The sequence below is a fragment of the Lithobates pipiens genome, unplaced genomic scaffold, assembly GCF_037356315.1.
Source record: "Lithobates pipiens isolate NorthernLeopardFrog02 unplaced genomic scaffold, aLitPip1_a1.2 Scaffold_3, whole genome shotgun sequence".
In the NCBI taxonomy this organism is placed as follows: Eukaryota; Metazoa; Chordata; class Amphibia; order Anura; family Ranidae; genus Lithobates; species Lithobates pipiens.
In genome coordinates this window covers 80,061,001-80,081,431 of record NW_027507790.1, presented here as the reverse complement: position 1 = coordinate 80,081,431, position 20,431 = coordinate 80,061,001, and the positions used below count along the sequence as shown (strand labels likewise).

The window sequence follows — 20,431 nt, the reverse complement described above, 5'->3', positions numbered from 1 at the left end:
GGAGAGAGAGAGGGAGAGAGAGAGAGAGAGAGGGGGAGAGAGAGGGAGAGAGAGAGGGAGAGAGAGAGGGAGAGAGAGAGGGAGAGAGAGAGGGAGAGAGAGAGGGAGAGAGAGAGGGAGAGAGAGAGGGAGAGAGAGGGGGAGAGAGAGAGGGGGAGAGAGAGAGGGGGAGAGGGAGAGAGAGAGGGGGGGAGAGAGAGAGAGGGGGGGAGAGAGAGAGCGGGGGGGAGGAGGAGAGAGCGGGGGGGAGGAGGAGAGAGCGGGGGGGAGGAGGAGAGAGCGGGGGGGAGGGGAGAGAGAGCGGGGGGGAGGAGGAGAGAGCGGGGGGGAGGAGGAGAGAGCTGGGGGGAGGATGGAGAGAGCAGGGGGGAGAGAGCGGGGGGGAGTGGGGGAGAAAGCAGGGGGGAGTGGGGGAGAGAGCGGGGGGGGGGAGTGGGGGAGAGAGCGGGGGGGGAGTGGGGTAGAGAGCGGAGGGGGGACTGGGGGAGAGAGCGGGGGGGGAGTGGGGGAGAGAGCGGGGGGGGAGTGGGGGAGAGAGCGGGGGGGGAGAGCGGGGGGAGGAGTGGGGGAGAGAGCGGGGGAGAGAGCGGGGGGAGGAGTGGGGGAGAGAGCGGGGGGAGAGAGAAGGGGGGGAAGGGGAAGAAGGGGAGGAGTAGAGGGAGATGCAAATATGCACATAAGCTGACCAAGTTGTCACTTAGGTCTCGGGCTTACAGCCAGCAAGGGACAGCTGCAGCATCAGACTGATGATGTAGCAGGGAGGTAATATATAACTCTGTACACCTAAGGGTCTGGTATGATTTTTTTTCAATCTTTCATTTTGGCGTTTTATTTTCCAAAAAAAAATTATTGCCAGCAATACTGGTAACCCTACTGACAGCTGATGAGTCATCCGTTGTTAAGGAGGCGGTGGCTGGCTTCCCGGCCTGCTCAACAAGCTAAATTTTAAATTCGCATCTGAACTGCATCTAAAAAATGGTAGCTAAACCACTGAACAGCTGCGTAGGAAATTCAAAGTGGAAATGAAGGGGAAATTGGCACTGGACATGTGTTAACCTAGCCTTAACCATTTACATGACACACACCAACAAAGTACTGTTACCTACCTTTCTTAGGAGTCCTGCGTGGACATTAATGAGCTCGTTGTGCTTTTCCTTTAATTTGTTGTAGCGTACTTCTGTTGCTTGTACCTTCTCTGTTAACAAAATACAGGCAAAATAAATAAGAGATAAGAAAAACTAAAGACATGTTTCTAATAATGACAGACAGGAGGGCTCCTATCTGGGCTAATTATCTCTCTAACACCACATATGAAGTCACTGGATAAAAATTGAACATACAAACCACTACAAAAAAAAGATTGCATTCACATTGCTTAACAAAACAAGAAAGACAATGGCATTCTCACAAAGAAACTTCTAGAAATGGATGCTCATAATTAAAAAATAAATGGGGTTTTTGTACTCACCGCAAAATTCTCTTCTCGGCTTTCATTGAAGCTTTTTTCTGGCCATTGGGCTCTCCTGGGACCCACAGAATCGTCACAGAGCAAATCCATGCTCTGCAAGGATCCCCATAATAATGTCAGGATCTACCCAGATGCTAGACTAACGGCTGGCACAGCCTCTCAGGGTGGCTCCTTGAGCCTGAGCCAGTCCCTTCTGCCCCCCTCCACAGCCTGGAACTGAGCGATCATGTGATCACTTAGGTCTCGGGCTTACAGCCAGCAGGGGATAGCTGCAGTATCAGGCAGGGAAGTATAGATGTTTGTTTTTCTTCTGTTCCCATACAGTGGAAATACACAGTTTAGATCCTCATATTAAAATAATAACCAAATTAAGAAAAGAGACTAGGTAATAACTGTGAAAACTTATATTATATAATCTACTAAGATCAAGTATCAGTTTACCATGCTGTACTTTTTTTTTTCTTTGAAACAGCCCAACACTGTAACAGAAGGCAATACATATCTACAGGCTTTGGGGTTAAATTGGCGAAGAAATAGCAAAGTGAATTTTCATTTTGTATGTTCACCGAGCCTAATCACATGGGAGGGAAATTAAAAGAACAGGACTCTTTTTGCGCATGTTTTGTTAACTGAAGTGAACACAGCTTTACCCCATTTAGTAAGCTCAGCGAAGATTCACTATAGCAAACAAACCTTCATTTGTTATTGCAAGGGAACATCTTGACCAGTTTACATAAATCATTAAAACACGTGGTTCTTTTATAGAAAAAAAAAAAAAGTATTTTGGAGGATTAAAAAATGGAGGCAAACAAAAATATATAGATACTGCTAACTCCTTCAAGTCAAACAAGACCTGAAATATTTACAAAACAAAGAAAAACATCAAGAAACAGGAAAATCTCTGGTGCAACTAAGGAGTGGTTACTCTGCAACAAGAGAAAAATCTGATAGTGCTCTTTAAAATTATAAATTAAAGTATTGTATTAAACTCTCACCTTGTAAAATAACCAATTCCATTTAAAATAGACATTTGTGTATATAGAGTTAAAAAAAAAAAAATCATTTATTAATGATCAAATTCCTTCGGTTTTCAGCTGCATAAGGGGTTTAGAAAGGTGGGGATGGAGACTACAGGGGACAGAGAAACAGCAGCACTCTGAGCATCTCAGTGATTATCTATGCAGGGGGCATGTCAGCACACATCTGACCAATGAAGTAAAGACAGGCTCAGCTCCCAAGTAGAATGCAAAGAAGAAAACTGACCACACTTGGATGGATGTGCGTACATAGCCTGGTGTGGTCAGTTTCAAATAGGAAAACAGGGGGACTAGCAGGATCACCAGGTATTTCACACAAAGGAAGCAATACAAAGAAAACAGGATACAATACAAGTGCATGGTAATACAGACACATCACAAATATGAAATGGGGTAATATACACTTTCAAATGTAAGCTTTATACCTCAGCAGTGTAGGGTTGGAAATGCTACCATACAATCAGGGATTCAATAAAGCTTTCATTAAAAAGTAAAAGTGAAGCGTAAAAATTGTCTAATCAAAGAGTTATCACCTCACTTTGGAGAAGATCTCTCCTCACTTCCTGCTGTGTCTCTGGGACAGGAAGTAAAAGAAAATCTCTAAGACAGAACACACGCAGAAAAAAGTCAGTGTTGTAAACCAATCTCTAAATTATCATTTGCATCCAATTTAAAACTTCAAAATATTGTAATTAGAAAAAATCTTCAGTTTACATTAAAAAAAAAATTTCAATTGAGTTACTAAAAACATGCAAAAAAATTAGCATGCATGTCTATTGTATTTTTAATGAAAGCAACTACAGAGTAGTCTAAAGCTAGCTACACATTATACAATTTTTTTTTTTGCTTCCTTTACCTTCAACTATGCATGGCAAGGGCTTGCCTGATTGCATACAATTTGAAAGTGTTTAGGTCTGACCTCATATTATATATTTAAGGAAAATTGTATAATGTGTAGCCAGTTTAAGACCTTTGACACCCTTGCATATTACATTATGTTCACAGAACAGCCCATAAAGAATAGGATTTTTAAAACAGCTTACCTGTAAAATCCTTTTCTTAGATGTACATCAGGGGACACAGAGCCGTAGTAATTACTACATGGGTTATATCGGCGTATCAGGTGCTGGACACTGGCACGCACCTTAAGGTGTGAGCTTCCCCCACATAACCCATCCCACTACTGGGAGTCCTCAGTTTTGTAGCCAAGCAATATAAGTGTATAAGAAGAGCGGGACCTGTGTCCCCTGATGTACATCAAAGAAAAGGATTTTACAGGTAAGCTGTTATAAAAATCCTATTTTCTTTTCTTACATCAGGGAACACAGAGCCATAGTAATTACTACATGAGATGCCCCATAGCAACGGCAACTGAAGAGGGGGAGACAACAAAAAAGAAAGGAAGTCAGAGGCCTCATACTGCAGCCTACAGTACACCCCCGAAGGCAGTATCATCTATCACCCTTAACATCGATTCCATAAAATCTGGTAAATGTATGAACTCAAGACCATGTCGCGGCCTTACAGATCTGAGCCACAGAGGCCTGATGATGCACCGCCCAAGAGATACTAATCGCCCTGGTTGAGTGTGCCTTAACATGAAAAGGAAGAATCTTCTTTTTTAAGCCATAAGCCTGAATAATGACTTGAAGGCGATCCACTATTTCCAAGTGGATTGGTCAAGTACACTCTGACCGCTCTTACTACATCAAGGGAATGTAGCACCCTCTCTTCCCTAGATCAAGACTCTGGGAAGAATCAAGGAAGAACCATAACTTGGTTTAAGTGAAAACCTGTCACCACCTTTGGCGGGAATTTAGGATGAGGGCGTAAAACCACCTTATCCTTATGCATAATCAGATATGGCTCCTTACAAGATAGAGCCGCTAGTTCAGATACTCTTCTAGCAGAAGAAATGGCAACCAGAAAGACTATCTTTCTAGTCAAAATAACCAAATCCCGTAAGGGTTCAAAAGGCTGCTTTTGGAAAGCCGACAGGACCAAATTCAAATCCCAAGGATTTAGAGGTGCCTTGATCGGAGGACTGATCCGTGTTGCCCCTCTGCACAAAGCTACGCATTAAAGAGTGAGAAGCTAAAGGCTGCTGAAAGAACACTGACAAGGCCAAGATCTGGCCCTTGATGGTATTCAAGGCCAGATTCATCTTTAATCCCATCTGCAGGAAATCAAGGATTCTACCTATAACATTTCCTGGGGTGCCAACCCCTGGACCCACAGACTCTATAGTAAAAGATCCTGGAAGCTGGCTTCCTGCCATTAATCAAGATAGAAATAACTGAAGGAGACAACCCACGATCCCTTAGAATGTGGTTCTCAATAGCGACATCGTCAAATTTAGCGTCTCTAAAGGTAGGATGGAATACCGGACCTTGCGCGAGAAGGTCCGGCCGTAATGGCAGAGTCCAGGGAACTCCTACTGCCATCTTTATGATTTTGGCGAACCAAGGCCTTCTGGGCTACGCTGGGGCCACTAGAATCATCTCCTTTTGTTCCTGCCTGATCCTACGAAGAAGATGCGGAAGAAGCCGAACTGGAGGAAATGCATAGATCAGAGAAAACTGATCCCATGGGAAGACTAATGCATCTGTTCCGCAAGCTAGCGGATCCCTTGTCCTTGACACAAAGTTGTCGACCTTGTAGTTGAATCTGGACGCGAACAGGTCCACATCCGGTGTGCCCCATCTTTGACATATCGCAAGGAAGATGTCGGGGTGAAGAGACCACTCTCCTGTAAATAATTGTTGGTGGCTCAAGTAGTCCACCTGCCAATTCTCTATCCTGGGAATGAAAAAAAAAGGCAAGGAACATTGTGTTCTGCCCAAGACAATGTAATTCACCTTTCTTTGGGAACACGTGACCTTAGAAAATGGGGAGACAGCAAAACTCGGAACTCTAGTTCATAACCTAGAGAAACCGCAGAAGCCACCCACTTATCTTGACATTGCTCCTGCCAGATCTTTAAAAATTGCAGGAGCCTTCCCCCCCACCCGAGGGAGCGGGGGCGCCCCTTCATAAGGAGGCTTTAGTACTATGCTTTGTGGGCTTCTTTCCCCAAGATCTCTTCTGACCTTGGTGCTGCCCTTGGGGTTTTCCCCTTGAACCTGATGGCTGAGGCCGTCGAGACTGCCTAGAGGCTGATGTCCCTGGTACAGGAGAAGAGGCCCGCTTAAATGAGAAATGTCTAAATTTCTTTACTGGTAAAAGAGAGCTTTTGCCATTGGAAATCCTTTAATTTAAGCATCTCCTCAAACTGCTCCTTAATGGCCTGGTATATACCCATTGCGGCCAGAACAAGCTGCACTGCTGAACCGGCTAAAGCCATCTGGTTCTTAGAAAGGTGCTTCAGTTTCTTATCTGCTGGATTCCTTAACATGAGCGCATTATCAAACGGACATGTGAGGTCCTTATTAATTGAGGTAATCGCAGCATCAACCGCTGGAACCCCAATTTCTTATAGAAATCCCCTTCCATGGGATACAGTTTGGAGAATCTTAGGGGGATAAAACTGTTTATCCGGATGTTCCTATTCTGCATACATAAGCTTTCTTAGCCACGCATGAATAGCAAACGCATCCCCAGCCAGAGGAGGTTTTAATGATCCTAACTTAGAGATGGGATCATCAGAAGCCTGCGCAGCAGGTAGCAAAAAAATTGAACAAACCAACTTAATGATAGCGTGCACAAGCAAGCTCTCTTGTAGTGATACTCCTTCCATGTTAGGATCCTCAGAAGAGGATAAGCCAGTATCTTCCAAATCTCTAGGAAGATCTGCCTGATCCCCGGCATCCTGAACCTCCAGAGGAGGATCTTGAGCACTTGATGGGGATCTGCTGCGTTTAACCCCCCTGTGAAGGGATAAAATCGCATCAAGTTTCTTCTCTAAACCAGCAATGGTAGAAGACAACACTTCACATGTAACATATTCAGGGGCTGAAGTGTCTTGAGCGACTGCAATTACAGCTTCCCGACGGCTCAATCTGACCGGCCGCAATACTCTCAGAGAAGGAAGACATTCTTTTGGACAGGGTTTTAGTTTGTTGTGACCCCTTAGAGGAGTTCCTGGCCCCTTTGCCACTCATAGCTTACAGTACAAAGCAGAGGCACTACCAGCGAAAGAAAGTATCACTTGCTAGGCTATAGTACTGTACAAAAACTGCTATTAATCCTAGCTATACAGTACAATGTTGTCAAAAGGGGAAAGCCTGTGTCAACCAAACCTGACCAGCAACCACTCTGCTCTGTCCCTCCACTGTCAGGCAGCAGCTTCTCTTACAGGGCTTTAAAATACTTCCTGCGCGTGTGGCTGGCGTCTGACGCCGTTAGCCACGACCCCCCTGCGTGGAATACGAGGCCCCCCCTTCCTCTTTCAAAAAAGGAAGCAAAGTCTCCCGCATGAGCGTCTGCATCATGGCGGGGGAGGGGGGTAAAAGTGAGTGGCCGCCTCTGCCAATTTTTTTTTTTTACAAAAAAAAAAGAAGAATAAGGCAGCTGGCTGGCATTAAATAAAACAAAAACCGCCAATCTGGGGGCCCAGGAAGTGATCAGACCCCCCTTTCTCTTACCTGAGGGTCTGAGCTGGCTTAGGAGGAGAGGAGAGTGGAGATTCTGCTGTTTCCAGCATCAGAATGGTGAGTGCTCAATACAGTCCCCCTTCACGGTAGGCTCTGAGACCTTAAAAGGAAACCTTCAGGAAACAGGGAACACACAGGTTGACCTACAATCCTGGACCTGCGACAAGACCCTGCCAGTAAACTTTTATTGGCCTTACAACCAAAAAGTACTGGATCCCAGGGCCCAGCTCTTTAAGCATTCGCAAGCAAAACCTCGTGTCTTCGGATGACGGGGCCCGGGTACTGTTCATTTAGTCCATTATGAAGACATCAGAACGGATCCGGTCAGGATGGCTGGCTCTCATCTCACTGTCCGTGGAGCTCAGTACAACACATCCTTACTTGTGCCCAACACCTTAGACACTGGTGAAAAAACTGAGGACTCCCAGTAGTCGGACGGGTTATATGGGGGAAGTTCACGACTTAAGGGGCGTGCCAGTGTCCAGCACCTGATACGCCGATATAACCCATGTAGTAATTACTATGGCTCTGTGTCACCTGATGTAAGAAAAGAAAAGTGGTTATTTTTTTTTCCTTTCAGCCAGTGGGCTGAAAGAATAAAAAGAAAAAAACAGATTTCCTAATCCACAAAAAGGAGGTGATATTTTTTGCTAACTCAATAGAACATAATCTAATGACTGACTTCTGTCAAACAAGAGGCAGCCAAAAACTGATCAAAATTCAGGCACTCTTCTGAACCCGCTTTTTTTTTTTTTTCAGACTAGGACATGAGGATGAAAAATATTTCCATTTGGGAGCAGTAAAAAATACACATACTCAATATTAAAGTGGAGTTCTAGGCTTTTTACATTTATTAAAAGTCAGCAGCTATAAAAAGTGTAGTTGCTGACTTTTAATGAACAGACACCTGTTCCATGGTCCAGAGATGTGGCTGAACAGAGCGTCGCTCCTCTCGCTCTCCGCCGTTGCCTCCATTGCCACTCTTGGCACCCGGCCGTGCACACACGGTGCATGCGCGATTTACGCTGCACTCCCGGAGTGGACAGGCGATCTTCTGGGACCTGTCACGTGTGAAAAATATGCACACTTGTGGACGATAAAATTCTACTTCCATTGACACGTAATGAAATGGCTACTTAATCTTGGCAATTTGATTTTTAGCCCAGGCATTATTTCAGCCTCCGGGCAGATGTTAGTGAAATCCCAATGGTATAATTCAATTTCTGCTTTTATAGAAGGTTTTCAGGAATTGGCTAAGACAGGTCATAAGCAGCACACACACTGAACAATTTTCCATGTATTGCACTGTATAGATTAAACACATCACTGTTTCTGATATTATGGCAGTTTGTAAAGACCTACTTTCCATTTCTACATGCAGTCCCTGAGTTTTGTCGCTCTCTTGCTTCAGTTTCCGTAGTCTCTCCAGCTCATCCCGCAGCTGCTCGTTGTCCACTAAGGCTTTCTGCTTTTGCTTCCGCTGCTCTTCCACCTCAGCTTCCAAAGTGTTTATCTGACCTTTCAGCTGCATGATGTATTTCTGGGCCTGTGACAAGCAGACATTTTTTTTTTTTTGTATTTTATTGCCATCAATGTAAACAGCTAAATTATTATTCCTTAACTCATGTCATGGAATGAAAACAACAAAACACGGGTAATTATTGAGCAACAAAATTTCAGAATTTGTAGTGGGAATTGAGGTAAGTAACAGATGGAGACCCAAATATCACTCTCTGCTCTTACCTTGACATGAGAGCCCTGTGTCACCCCAAATTAATTATGGCATTGTGCAGACACAAAAGGTGCACAGATACGTTTTGAGATAGCACACCCTCCAATTCCCTTCCTGCTCTTATATTCCATAACACAAGCTTCAATCACCCATAATTATACATTTTCACATTTGTGAATTAGAATACTGTACTAGCATAATAAAGCTTGAATGTCATATTATTGTTTTAATTATATCTATGTTCAATAAATAAAAAAGCAGACCTAAGACACTAAGGGCCGGTTCACACTGCGGCGCGAGGCGAGGCGACACGGCTCGCCTCGCCTCGCTCCCGCAAGTCGTCCCCATTGAGTACAATGGAACCGTTCTGAGAGGAGCGACTCGAGTCGCTCCGACTCAGAAAAAAGGTTCCTGTACTACTTCGGGGCGACTTCGGGGGCGACTTGCATTGACTTCTATGCAGAAGTCCTCTGCAAGTCGCCCCTGACCCCCCCTGCAAGTCGCGGCGAGGAAGTCGGAGACGCCTCGCCGCGGCTCGCAGTGTGAACCGGCCCTAAGGCTCACTTCACACCCAGGCACTGTAAGAGCCCATTCACACAGGGGCAACACGACTTGTAGGCGACTTGATCAGGCTACTTGGACACGACTTGACAGCGGCGACTTGGGACGACTTCAAAACGACTTGTGATGACTTCAAGCGCGACTTGGGACGACTTACAAGTCGCCCCAGGCCAGGCGACTTTTGCCGCGGCCAAGCAGAGAATGAGCTCAAGGGGAAACTCCACGGCAAATTTCTGAAAAAAATTTGGCGTGGGTTCCCCCTCCGAGAGCATACCAGGTCCTTAGGTCTGGTATGGATTCCAAGGGGAACCCCCTACGCCGAAAAAACGGCGTGGGGGTCCCCCCCAGATCCACACCAGACCCTTATCCGAGCACGCTACCCGGCCGGCTAGGAAAGGGGGTGGGGACGAGCGGGCGGCCCCCCCCCTCCTGAGCCGTACCAGGCCGCGTGCCCTCAACATGGGGGGGGTGCCTTGGGGGAGGGGGGCGTGCGGCCCCCCCCACCCCAAAGCACCTTGTCCCCATGTTGATGAGGACAAGGGCCTCTTCCCGACAACCCTGGCCGTTGGTTGTCGGGGTCTGCGGGCGGGGGGCTTATCGGAATCCGGGAGCCCCCTTTAATAAGGGGGCCCCCGGATACCGGCCCCCCACCCTATGTGAATGAGTATGGGGTACAATGTACCCCTACCCATTCACCTGTGAAATAAAGTACAATAAAACACACAACACAGAGAAAAAGTATTTTATTGCACAGCCGGGGGTCTTCCGTCTTCGGGGGTCTTCTCGCCGGACTCCTCCGCTATGTGTGTGTAGCTCTTTTGCCAGCGGAGGAGTCCGGCTTTCTTCCTCCCCGCCGCCGGCCTCTTCTCCCGACTTCGGGGGTCTTGTCCCCCTCTTCGGTTCTTCTGCCGGGCCACCGCGCCTGGTCCGGTGGCCCGGTCTTCTGTCGCCGTCTTCCGTTCTTTTGTCGCCGCCTTCGGTTCTTCTGCCGGGCCACCGCGCCTTCTTATAGCTCTTTTACAGGCGGTGGCCCGGTCTTCCGTCGCCGCCGCCGCCTTCCGTTCTTCTCCTTCTTCTTCTCCTGGAGATGTTGACTCGACGAGCTCTCCGGCCGGAATGCCAGGGACGCGCTCCGCTGCCTCTTATATAGGGACAATGGGGCGGTGTCACATGGGTTGATGTCACATGGGTTGGTCACATGGGTTGATGTCACATGGTAAGGGGGCGGGGTCACCATGTGACATCAACCCATGTGACCAACCCATGTGACATCAACCCATGTGACACCGCCCCATTGTCCCTATATAAGAGGCAGCGGAGCGCGTCCCTGGCATTGTGGCCGGAGAGCTCGTCGAGTCAACATCTCCAGGAGAAGAAGAAGAAGGAGAAGAACGGAAGGCGGCGGCGGCGGCGGCGACGGAAGACCGGGCCACCGCCTGTAAAAGAGCTATAAGAAGGCGCGGTGGCCCGGCAGAAGAACCGAAGGCGGCGACAGAAGAACGGAAGACGGCGACAGAAGACCGGGCCACTGGACCAGGCGCGGTGGCCCGGCAGAAGAACCGAAGAGGGGGACAAGACCCCCGAAGTCGGGAGAAGAGGCCGGCGGCGGGGAGGAAGAAAGCCGGACTCCTCCGCTGGCAAAAGAGCTACACACACATAGCGGAGGAGTCCGGCGAGAAGACCCCCGAAGACGGAAGACCCCCGGCTGTGCAATAAAATACTTTTTCTCTGTGTTGTGTGTTTTATTGTACTTTATTTCACAGGTGAATGGGTAGGGGTACATTGTACCCCATACTCATTCACATAGGGTGGGGGGCCGGTATCCGGGGGCCCCCTTATTAAAGGGGGCTCCCGGATTCCGATAAGCCCCCCGCCCGCAGACCCCGACAACCAACGGCCAGGGTTGTCGGGAAGAGGCCCTTGTCCTCATCAACATGGGGACAAGGTGCTTTGGGGTGGGGGGGCCGCACGCCCCCCCTCCCCCAAGGCACCCCCCCATGTTGAGGGCACGCGGCCTGGTACGGCTCAGGAGGGGGGGGGCCGCCCGCTCGTCCCCACCCCCTTTCCTGGCCGGCCGGGTAGCGTGCTCGGATAAGGGTCTGGTGTGGATCTGGGGGGGACCCCCACGCCGTTTTTTCGGCGTAGGGGGTTCCCCTTGGAATCCATACCAGACCTAAGGGCCTGGTATGCTCTCGGAGGGGGAACCCACGCCGAATTTTTTTCAGAAATTTGGCGTGGAGTGCCCTCTTGAGAGCTGATAATTCTGTCAAAGTCGCCTCCGTATAGACAGAGATCCGACTTGGAGGCGACCTCCATTGAAATCAATGGGTACCGGTCGCCTACAAGTCGGATAGAAGTAGTACAGGAACCTTTTTTGAAGTCGGAGCGACTTCAGTAGTGTGCATTAACACGGCTCTCATTCACTTACATTGATTTTTAAATGTTGTCCGACCTGAGGCGACCTGAGGCGACTAGGGGCGACCTGAAGTCGGATCAGGAGTTGCCCCTGTGTGAATGGGCTCTAAGTCTGTTAGTCCTTAAAAAGAACTTTGGATGACACCGCAATGTACTATGCAAGTGAATAGATGGGCTAAAAAAAAAAAAAAAGGTACCTGTAAGTTTTCTTTTGTATACACATTTGTGGTGTATTGGTAGCTAAATTCAGTGAAGGGGCTTGTCCTAATGCACACAATAAAGCACTTAAAACACACCGGAGCAGCCTTTCCCAACAGGGGAGCCGTGGCATCCTGGTCGAGAAAGGATGTCAGCTCCTGCTCTGCCTTCCTGCATTCTTAAGCTAAGGGCAGATGGATTCCAGGAAGGAAATGCTACAAGAATCATCTGCCCTTACTCAAGATGGCTATGGCTAGAAATGCTAGGGGGTGATTTTTAAAGCAATTTTTTCAACAAAGTGAAGCATTGAAACATGGATGGATGAATGAGCTTTCTCTGAATACTAAAAAACTAATTAAACAGCGATTGTGGTGCTCAGATACACTTTAGTTTAAAAATGATGAAATTACACAAAATGTTGCTATTCAAAAGCAACATCTACTTAAAGACTGTGTCTAAACAAGGTATTTACTGTTAGTTCTCTACCATTAACATCCTGAAGGCTAATAGTCACACTGTGACTTACAAAAAAGCTTACACAAACATGCACTTTGAAAACTTGGTTTTGTTAAGAGACTCAGAAAATACCTAAACAAGTCATATAATAATGCCACGTACACACGGCCTGTTTTGCTGTCGGAATAAACTCCGAAGGTTTTTCTGACAGAGTTCCACTGAAACGGTCGTGTATACACATGATCACACCAAAGTCCGATCGTTAAGAACGCGGTGACCTAAAGCATGTACGACGGGACTAGAAAAAGGAATAGCTTATCTCATACTTGTTTCAGAGCATGCATCATTTTCGGTCTGTTGGAACAGCATACAGATGAGCGGTTTTCCCAATAGGAAGTGGTTCAGTCGGAACTATTTAAAACATGTTCTATTTCTAGGACCATCAGAATTTTCATCAAAAAAAGACTGATGAGGCATACACACGATCAGAACATACGATGAAAAGCTTCCGTCTGACTTTTTCTGTCAGACATTCCGCTCATGTGTACGTGGCATAAGGGTTCACTTGTTTGCAAAATCCATTTTTAACAGTAACTTCAAGCCTGTGTAATTTTATTTAAAAAAGGCATTTTGGATCACTAATATCAATATACTTGCATGGCCCATCTTGATGAAGGTGGTACAAATTCTTTGCATGTTCATTGTTTTGTAGATACAAGACACCCATCTTCTACAAATTATTTGGCACTAAAAGAGCATCATAAGAAACAACATCTAGACCACTAGTTTAGAAGCAGTTTAGATATAGCTTTTTAAACCTTACCTCCAGCTTCATTTTTTCCAATTCTGAACGAAGCAGTTCAATTTCTTTTTTAAGATTTTCTATCTGAAGGTCCCTTAGAAGGAAAATGAAGCACAAGGCATAAGACTGGTAAAGCAGCAGGCAAGCAATAAAAAAACAGTTTTGGTCAATGAGCAGCAACAGACAAGAAGTTTACATAAAATCAGTACCTATCATCTATCACAAGACCATTCGGAGGCCCAAAAGTTTGTTGAAAGATGTCTTCTACAACCTAAGAAAAAAAGCGAATCAATTTAAGGTAGGTATAAATGTCTTTTTGAACGATTGTTTAAAAACCTGTGGTGGTCAACATAGTTGATACAATATATTTCTACTTATGCAGCCCAACTGGGATAACACCTATTATTGCATTTTCACAAAATCAGATCCATGCATGGCCAGTCACGTTCATGAAAAGTTGACCCAGCTATCAACTACTTAAACAGTCCTGCTGTAAAAAATTTTTTTGATCAGCACTGATCAGTGCATTTTGGATGCAGGGGAGTTACAATGTCAGAACAAAATGATACATCAGGGAGGATTTCTGCATACATCTTGATTGGGTGAATAGGTACAGCATTTTACTGACTGAACAATAAAAAGTGAACCATGTGTGCCCAGCGTGACTTAAGCAGAAACTGGCCAACTTTCTGCACATGTGCACCGCTGTCTTTTCAAATAAGCTTGTATAATGCCCGGTAAAGTTACAGCAGGGAAGATTGCCACACCAACATCTATTTTTTGATCATGGTCTCAAATGTGCCGTCTATTTTTAGATCCTGGTGATCAACTGTTTGAGCTTATTTTTAGATCCTGTTCTCAACTATGTGATATATTTTAAGATCCTGGATCTATTTTTAGATGCTCAATTTTTAAATCCTTTATTTTTTTAAGATGCTCGATCTATTATTTATATCCTGGATCTATTTTTAGATCCTCAATCTATTTTTAGGTCATGGAACTATTTTTTGATGCTTAATCTATTTTTAGATCCTTAATTGTTTAAGATGCTCGATGGATTTTTAGATCCTTTACTTTTTTTACATGCTTGATCTATTTTAGATCCTCGATCCATTTGTAGATGCTCGATCCATTTGTAGATGCTCGATCCATTTGTAGATGCTCGATCCATTTGTAGATGCTCACTTTTTAGATCATGGATCTATTTTTAGATCCTGGATCAATTTTTTAGATGCTCAATCTATTTTTAGATACTGGATCTATTTTTAGATGCTGGATCTATTTTTAGATGCTGGATCTATTTTTAGATCCTGGATCTATTTTTAGATCCTGGATCTATTTTTAGATCCTGGATCTATTTTTAGATCCTGAATCTATTTTTAGATCCTGAATCTATTTTTAGATGCTCAATCTATTTTTAGATCCTGGATCTATTTTTAGATCCCAGAACTAAATTTAGATGCTCAATATATTTTTAGATCTTGGATCTATTTTTTTTATCCTGGATCTATTTTTTAGATGCTCAATCTATTTTTAGATCCCCGATCTATTTTTGTTTAGATGCTCAATCTATGTTTAGATGCTCAATCTAGGTTTAGATGCTCAATCTAGGTTTAGATGCTCAATCTATGTTTAGATGCTCAATCTATGTTTAGATGCTCAATCTATGTTTAGATGCTCAATCTATGTTTAGATGCTCAATCTATTTTTAGATCCCAGAACCAGTTTTAGATGCTCGATCTATTTTTAGATCCTGGATCTATTTTTAGATGCTCGATCTATTTTTAGATCCTGGATCTATTTTTAGATCCCAGAACTAAATTTAGATGCTCAATATATTTTTAGATCTTGGATCTATTTTTTATATCCTGGATCTATTTTTTAGATGCTCAATCTATTTTTAGATCCTTTTTTAGATGCTCTATCTATTTTTAGATCCCCGATCTATTTTTAGATCCCGGAACTAATTTTAGATGCTCGATCTATGTTTAGATGCTCAATCTATTTTTAGATCCCAGAACTAATTTTAGATGCTCGATCTATTTTTTAGATCCTGGATCTATTTTTTAGATCCTGGATCTATTTTTTAGATGCGCAATCTATTTTTAGATCCTGTATCTACTTTTAAATCCTGGATCTATTTTTAGATGCTCGATCTATTTTTAGATGCTCGATCTATTTTTAGATGCTCGATCTATTTTTAGATGCTCGATCTATTTTTAGATCCTGGATCTATTTTTAGATCCTGGATCTATTTTTACATGCTCAATCTATTTGTAGATGCTCAATTATTACATGCTCAACCTATTTTTAGATCCTGGATCTATTTTTAGATGCTCAATCCATTATTAGATGCTCAATCTATTTTTAGATCCTGTATCTATTTTTAGATGCTCAACCTATTTTTAGATCCTTTATTTTATTTTTTAAGATGCTCTGTCTATTTTTAGATGCTCGATCTATTTGTAGATGCTCAACCTATTGTTGTTAGATGCTCAACCTATTGTTGTTAGATGCTCAACCTATTGTTGTTAGATGCTCGACCTATTGTTGTTAGATGCTCAACCTATTGTTGTTAGATGCTCAACCTATTGTTGTTAGATGCTCAACCTATTGTTGTTAGATGCTCAACCTATTGTTGTTAGATGCTCAACCTATTGTTGTTAGATGCTCAACCTATTGTTGTTAGATGCTCAACCTATTGTTAGATGCTCAACCTATTGTTAGATCCTTTATTTTTTATTTATTTTTTTAAGATGCTCGATCTATTTTCAGATCCTGGAACTATTTTCAGATCCTGGAACTATTTTCAGATCCTAGAACTATTTTCAGATACTTTATTTTATTTTTTTTAAGATGCTCGGTCTATTTTTAGATCCTGGAACCATTTTTAAATGCTCAAACTGTTTTTAGATCCTCTATATATTATTATATACTCAATCTATTTTTAGATCCTGGATCTATTTTTAGATCCGCTATATATTATTAGATGCTAAAACTATTAGATGTTCAATTTTTAGATTCTAGAACTATTTTTAAATGCTCTGATCTATGATCTATTTTTAGATCGAGGATATATTATTAGATGCTCAATCTATATTTTTAGATGCTCAATCTGTTTTTAAATGCTCAACCAATTTTTAAATGCTCAACCTATTTTTAGATCCTTTATTTATTTATTTTAAGATACTCGGTCTATTTTTAGATCCTGTAACTATTTTTAAATGCTCGATTATTAGATCCTGGAACTTTTTAAATACTCAAACTGTTTTTAGATCCTGGATATATTTTTAGATGCTCAATCTATTTTTAGATCCTGCATCTATTTTTAGATGCTCAACCTACTTTTAGATCCTGCATCTATTTTTAGATGCTCAACCTACTTTTAGATCCTGCATCTATTTTTAGATGCTCAATCTATTTTTAGATACTGGATCTATCTTTATATGCTTGATCTGTTTTTAGATGCTCGATTTTTAGATCTTGGATCTATTTTTAGATCTTGGATCTATTTTTAGATCTTGGATCTATTTTTAGATGCTCAACCTATTTTTAGATGCTGCATCTATTTTTAGATCCTGCATCTATTTTTAGATGCTCAATCTAGTTTAAGATCCTGCATCTATCTTTAGATCCTGCATCTATTTTTAGATCCTGCATCTATTTTTAGATCCTGCATCTATTTTTAGATGAGAGGGGCCTGTAATTGTCATCATAGGTATACCTCAACTATGAGAGACAAAACGTGGAAACAAAGCCAGACAATCACCTTGTTTGATTATTGAAAGAATTTATTTGCAAATTATGGTGGAAAATAAGTATTTGGTCACCTACAAGATTTCTGGCTCTCACAGACCTGCATCTTCTTCTTTAAGAGGCTCCACTCATTACCTTTATTAATGGCACCTGTTTGAACTTGTTATCAGTATAAACGACACCTGTCCACAACCTCAAGCCGTCACACTCCAAACTCCACTATGGTGAAGACCAAAGAGCTGTCGAAGGACACCAGAAACAAAATTGTAGACCTGTACTAGGCTGGGAAGACTGAATCTGCAATAGGCAAGCAACTTGGTGTGAAGAAATCAACTGTGGGAGCAATAATTAGAAAATGGAAAACATACAAGACCACTGATAATCTCCCTCGATCTGGGGCTCCACGCCAGATCTCACACTGTGGGGTCAAAATGATCACAAGAGCAGTGAGCAAAAATCCCAGAACGGCACGGGGAGACCTAGTGCATGACCTGCAGAGACCTGGGACCAACGTAACAAAGGCTATCATCAATAACACTACACCGCCAGGTACTCAGATCTTGCAGTGCCAGACGTGTCCACCTGCTTACGCCAGTACATGTCCGGGTCCATCTGAGGCTGGCTAGAGAGCATTTGGATGATTCAGAAGAGGACTGGGAGAATGTCCTATGGTCAGATGAAACCAAAAGTACAACTGTTTGGTAGGAGAGAGAATGCCGAGTTGCAACCAAAGAACACCATACCTACGAAGCATGGGGGTGGCAACATCATGCTTTGGGGCTGTTTCTCTGCAAAGGGAACAGGACAACTGATCTGTGTACATGAAAGAATGAATGGGGCCATGTATTGTGAGATTTTTGAGTGCAAACCCCCTCCATCAGCAAGTGCATTGAAGAGGAAACGTGGCTGGGTCTTTCAGCATGACAATGATCCCAAACACACTGCCCACACAACAAAGGAGTGGCTTTGCAAGAATTATTTCAAGGTCCTGGAGTGGCCTAGCCAGTCTCCAGATCTCAACCCCATAGAAAACCTTTGGAGGGAGTTGAAAGTCGGTGTTGCCCAGCGACAGCCCCAAAACATCACTGCTCTAGAGATGATCTGCATGGAGGAATGGGCCAACATACCAGCAACAGTGTGTGACAACCTTGTGAAGACTTACAGAAAACGTTTGACCTCTGTCATTGCCAAAGAATTTATAACAAAGTATTGAGATGAACTTTTGATATTGACCAAATACTTATTTTCCACCATAATTTGCAAATACATTCTTTCCAAATCAGACAATGTGATTGTCTGGATTTCTTTCCACATTTTGTCTCTCATAGTTGAGGTATACCTATGATGACTATTACAGACCTCTCATTTTTTTAAGTGGGAGAACTTGCACAATTGGTGGCTGACTAAATACTTTTTTGCCCCCCTGTATGCTAGAAGCTAAGCAGTGGGGACCTTGAGTGGAGAGTGAACAAGTTTTGCTTTTGACTGCTGGTGATTGCGGTGTTGCATTTTTAGATTCTTTTTAGGGCTTTTCCTAGCAGCTTTTAACACCTTTTTCTGTCACTTTTTAAAACAGGCTTTTTCTTTTCATTCCTTCCCTCAGCCTTCTAAATAAGGGGAGTGGTTAATTGGTCACAGATGCTTGAGGCCTATATACCTTTCTGTAGAAATCATTTTGAGCCTGCTCATTTTTGATCTTGCTGGAACTTAGTGTTGATTTAAAAACCAGTGCAAAACAGGAGGTTATAACAGGGTTCAAAGTACCTATGTAGTGTGTGTACCTGTGTATTGTAAGTACATGAGTGCTGCAAGTGCAGGTGGGCTGTATTGAGTATTAGTGTCAGGTAGTAGCTGTGTATTGTGAGTACCTGAGGGTTGTCTGAGTAGTGTGTGTGTGTGGATCGTTAGTACTTGTGTATTGTCTATGCGCATTTGGGTCTGCGAGTAGCTGTGTATTGTCTTGTTGAGTATTAGTGTTAGGAAGATAGTAGTTAGGTAATTTGGACAGAGTATAATCCCCAATCCTCATTAAATTAGTAGGCAAGATGCCCAGCGGGTGTGGAGATTACACTCGGTGTACATCTTGCAGCATGTATGCATTCCTTGATCATCCGATCGAGGGCGAATACTTCTGTGCAAAATGTAAGCACATTGTTTCCCTGGAAGCCCAGGTTCTGAATCTGGGGAAGCAACTGTTAGCACTATTGGTACCAGAGTATCTTTCTACTCATATTTCTCGGCAGAAGTGCAAAGGCGCAGAGCCAGATTTACTGATGTTAATCGCACAATTACCCTATGCCATGCTCTATCCAACGAAACTCAGAGTTACAGCAAAAGGCCAAGCTCAATTTTTGTTGAATCTCCTAAGGAGGCGATTGCCTGGATTAACTGCAATGAGCAGGTCCTTTGACACAGTGAAGAGGAGGCAGATGGAGACTGATACGTACGCTTTTGGTCTGGTGCCCGGCAACAAGATGTACCTCATCTTTACTGTTTACTAACATGACTTCTCTTGTTTTTTCTATGGCATGTTGTTCTCTGGCTGAAAGACATGTTCTCACAGATGAAGATGTGAGCTACACAAAGTTATTACTTGCTTGAGATCACCTTAAAAGATGATCGCCTCCTTGACTTTGGATGAGATTTTGAACTTTTGGGCTGCCCTGTTGGCAGTGGTTAATCGGGAAAGTTCTTTTTTGCTTTAGGTTTTTGTTGAGTACTTTCTCTCACACTGGTATAATACCAGCAGCAACATATTTGGAGAGATCACCGATTTGCCTTACTATTATCAGTTTAATGCTCCTACCAGATGCAGTCTATACCAGATGAGGATAACTTACTAAGACAGGTGGCCATCGCAGCATGTGCCGGGTGGCAAGTGCCCGGTCACACTATGTTTACCCAAGTGATCCGGTATTACAACCTCTACCTTCCCCCTTCCCCAATGACGACTGTACTAATAGTCTTATGAATTGGGGGGATCCACTCTCCTCTTAAGTACACCATGATTTTTATGTGCCTTAAAAAGTTTAACTCGGCTATTTGTTTCCAAGAAACTCACCTAACTGCAGATTCGGTGAAGTGCTTAGGGTACTCCTGGGGTAGGGTGGGCATACCATTCCATGCATACGTCCCACTCACGAGGCGTTAGTGTGATGTTACATGCTGCACTGGACTTCCAAGATTTGACAGGGAAACTGACTGATGGGTGTTTGTTTTCATACATTGTCACATTGGTATTTTGACATGAATAATGGCCTGTGTGTATATCCCACCACCTTTTGTGGCGACGGTGCTTCAGCTTCTAATAATGTATTTAGATGGGAGACCTGTAATGCTGTTGCTCATAATGCTTAAACCCAGCCTTGGATAGACACCCAGCTCCTCAGTCCGCTGCCCTCTCCAGGGGTACTC

General features: G+C 43.7%; 1 protein-coding gene across 1 annotated transcript in view; it reads right to left on the bottom strand.

The window, feature by feature from the left end:
- Positions 1-20,431, bottom strand: part of HIP1R (huntingtin interacting protein 1 related) — a 227,164-nt gene that overhangs the window by 89,336 nt on the left and 117,397 nt on the right. Inside the window, exons 12-15 of the mRNA XM_077461870.1 lie at positions 13,471-13,532; positions 13,283-13,355; positions 8,460-8,643; positions 1,107-1,195 (exon numbers count right to left, since the gene is read on the bottom strand). Coding sequence (XP_077317996.1) covers positions 1,107-1,195; positions 8,460-8,643; positions 13,283-13,355; positions 13,471-13,532 — 408 coding nt within the window. The remainder of the gene's footprint in view (positions 1-1,106; positions 1,196-8,459; positions 8,644-13,282; positions 13,356-13,470; positions 13,533-20,431) is intronic.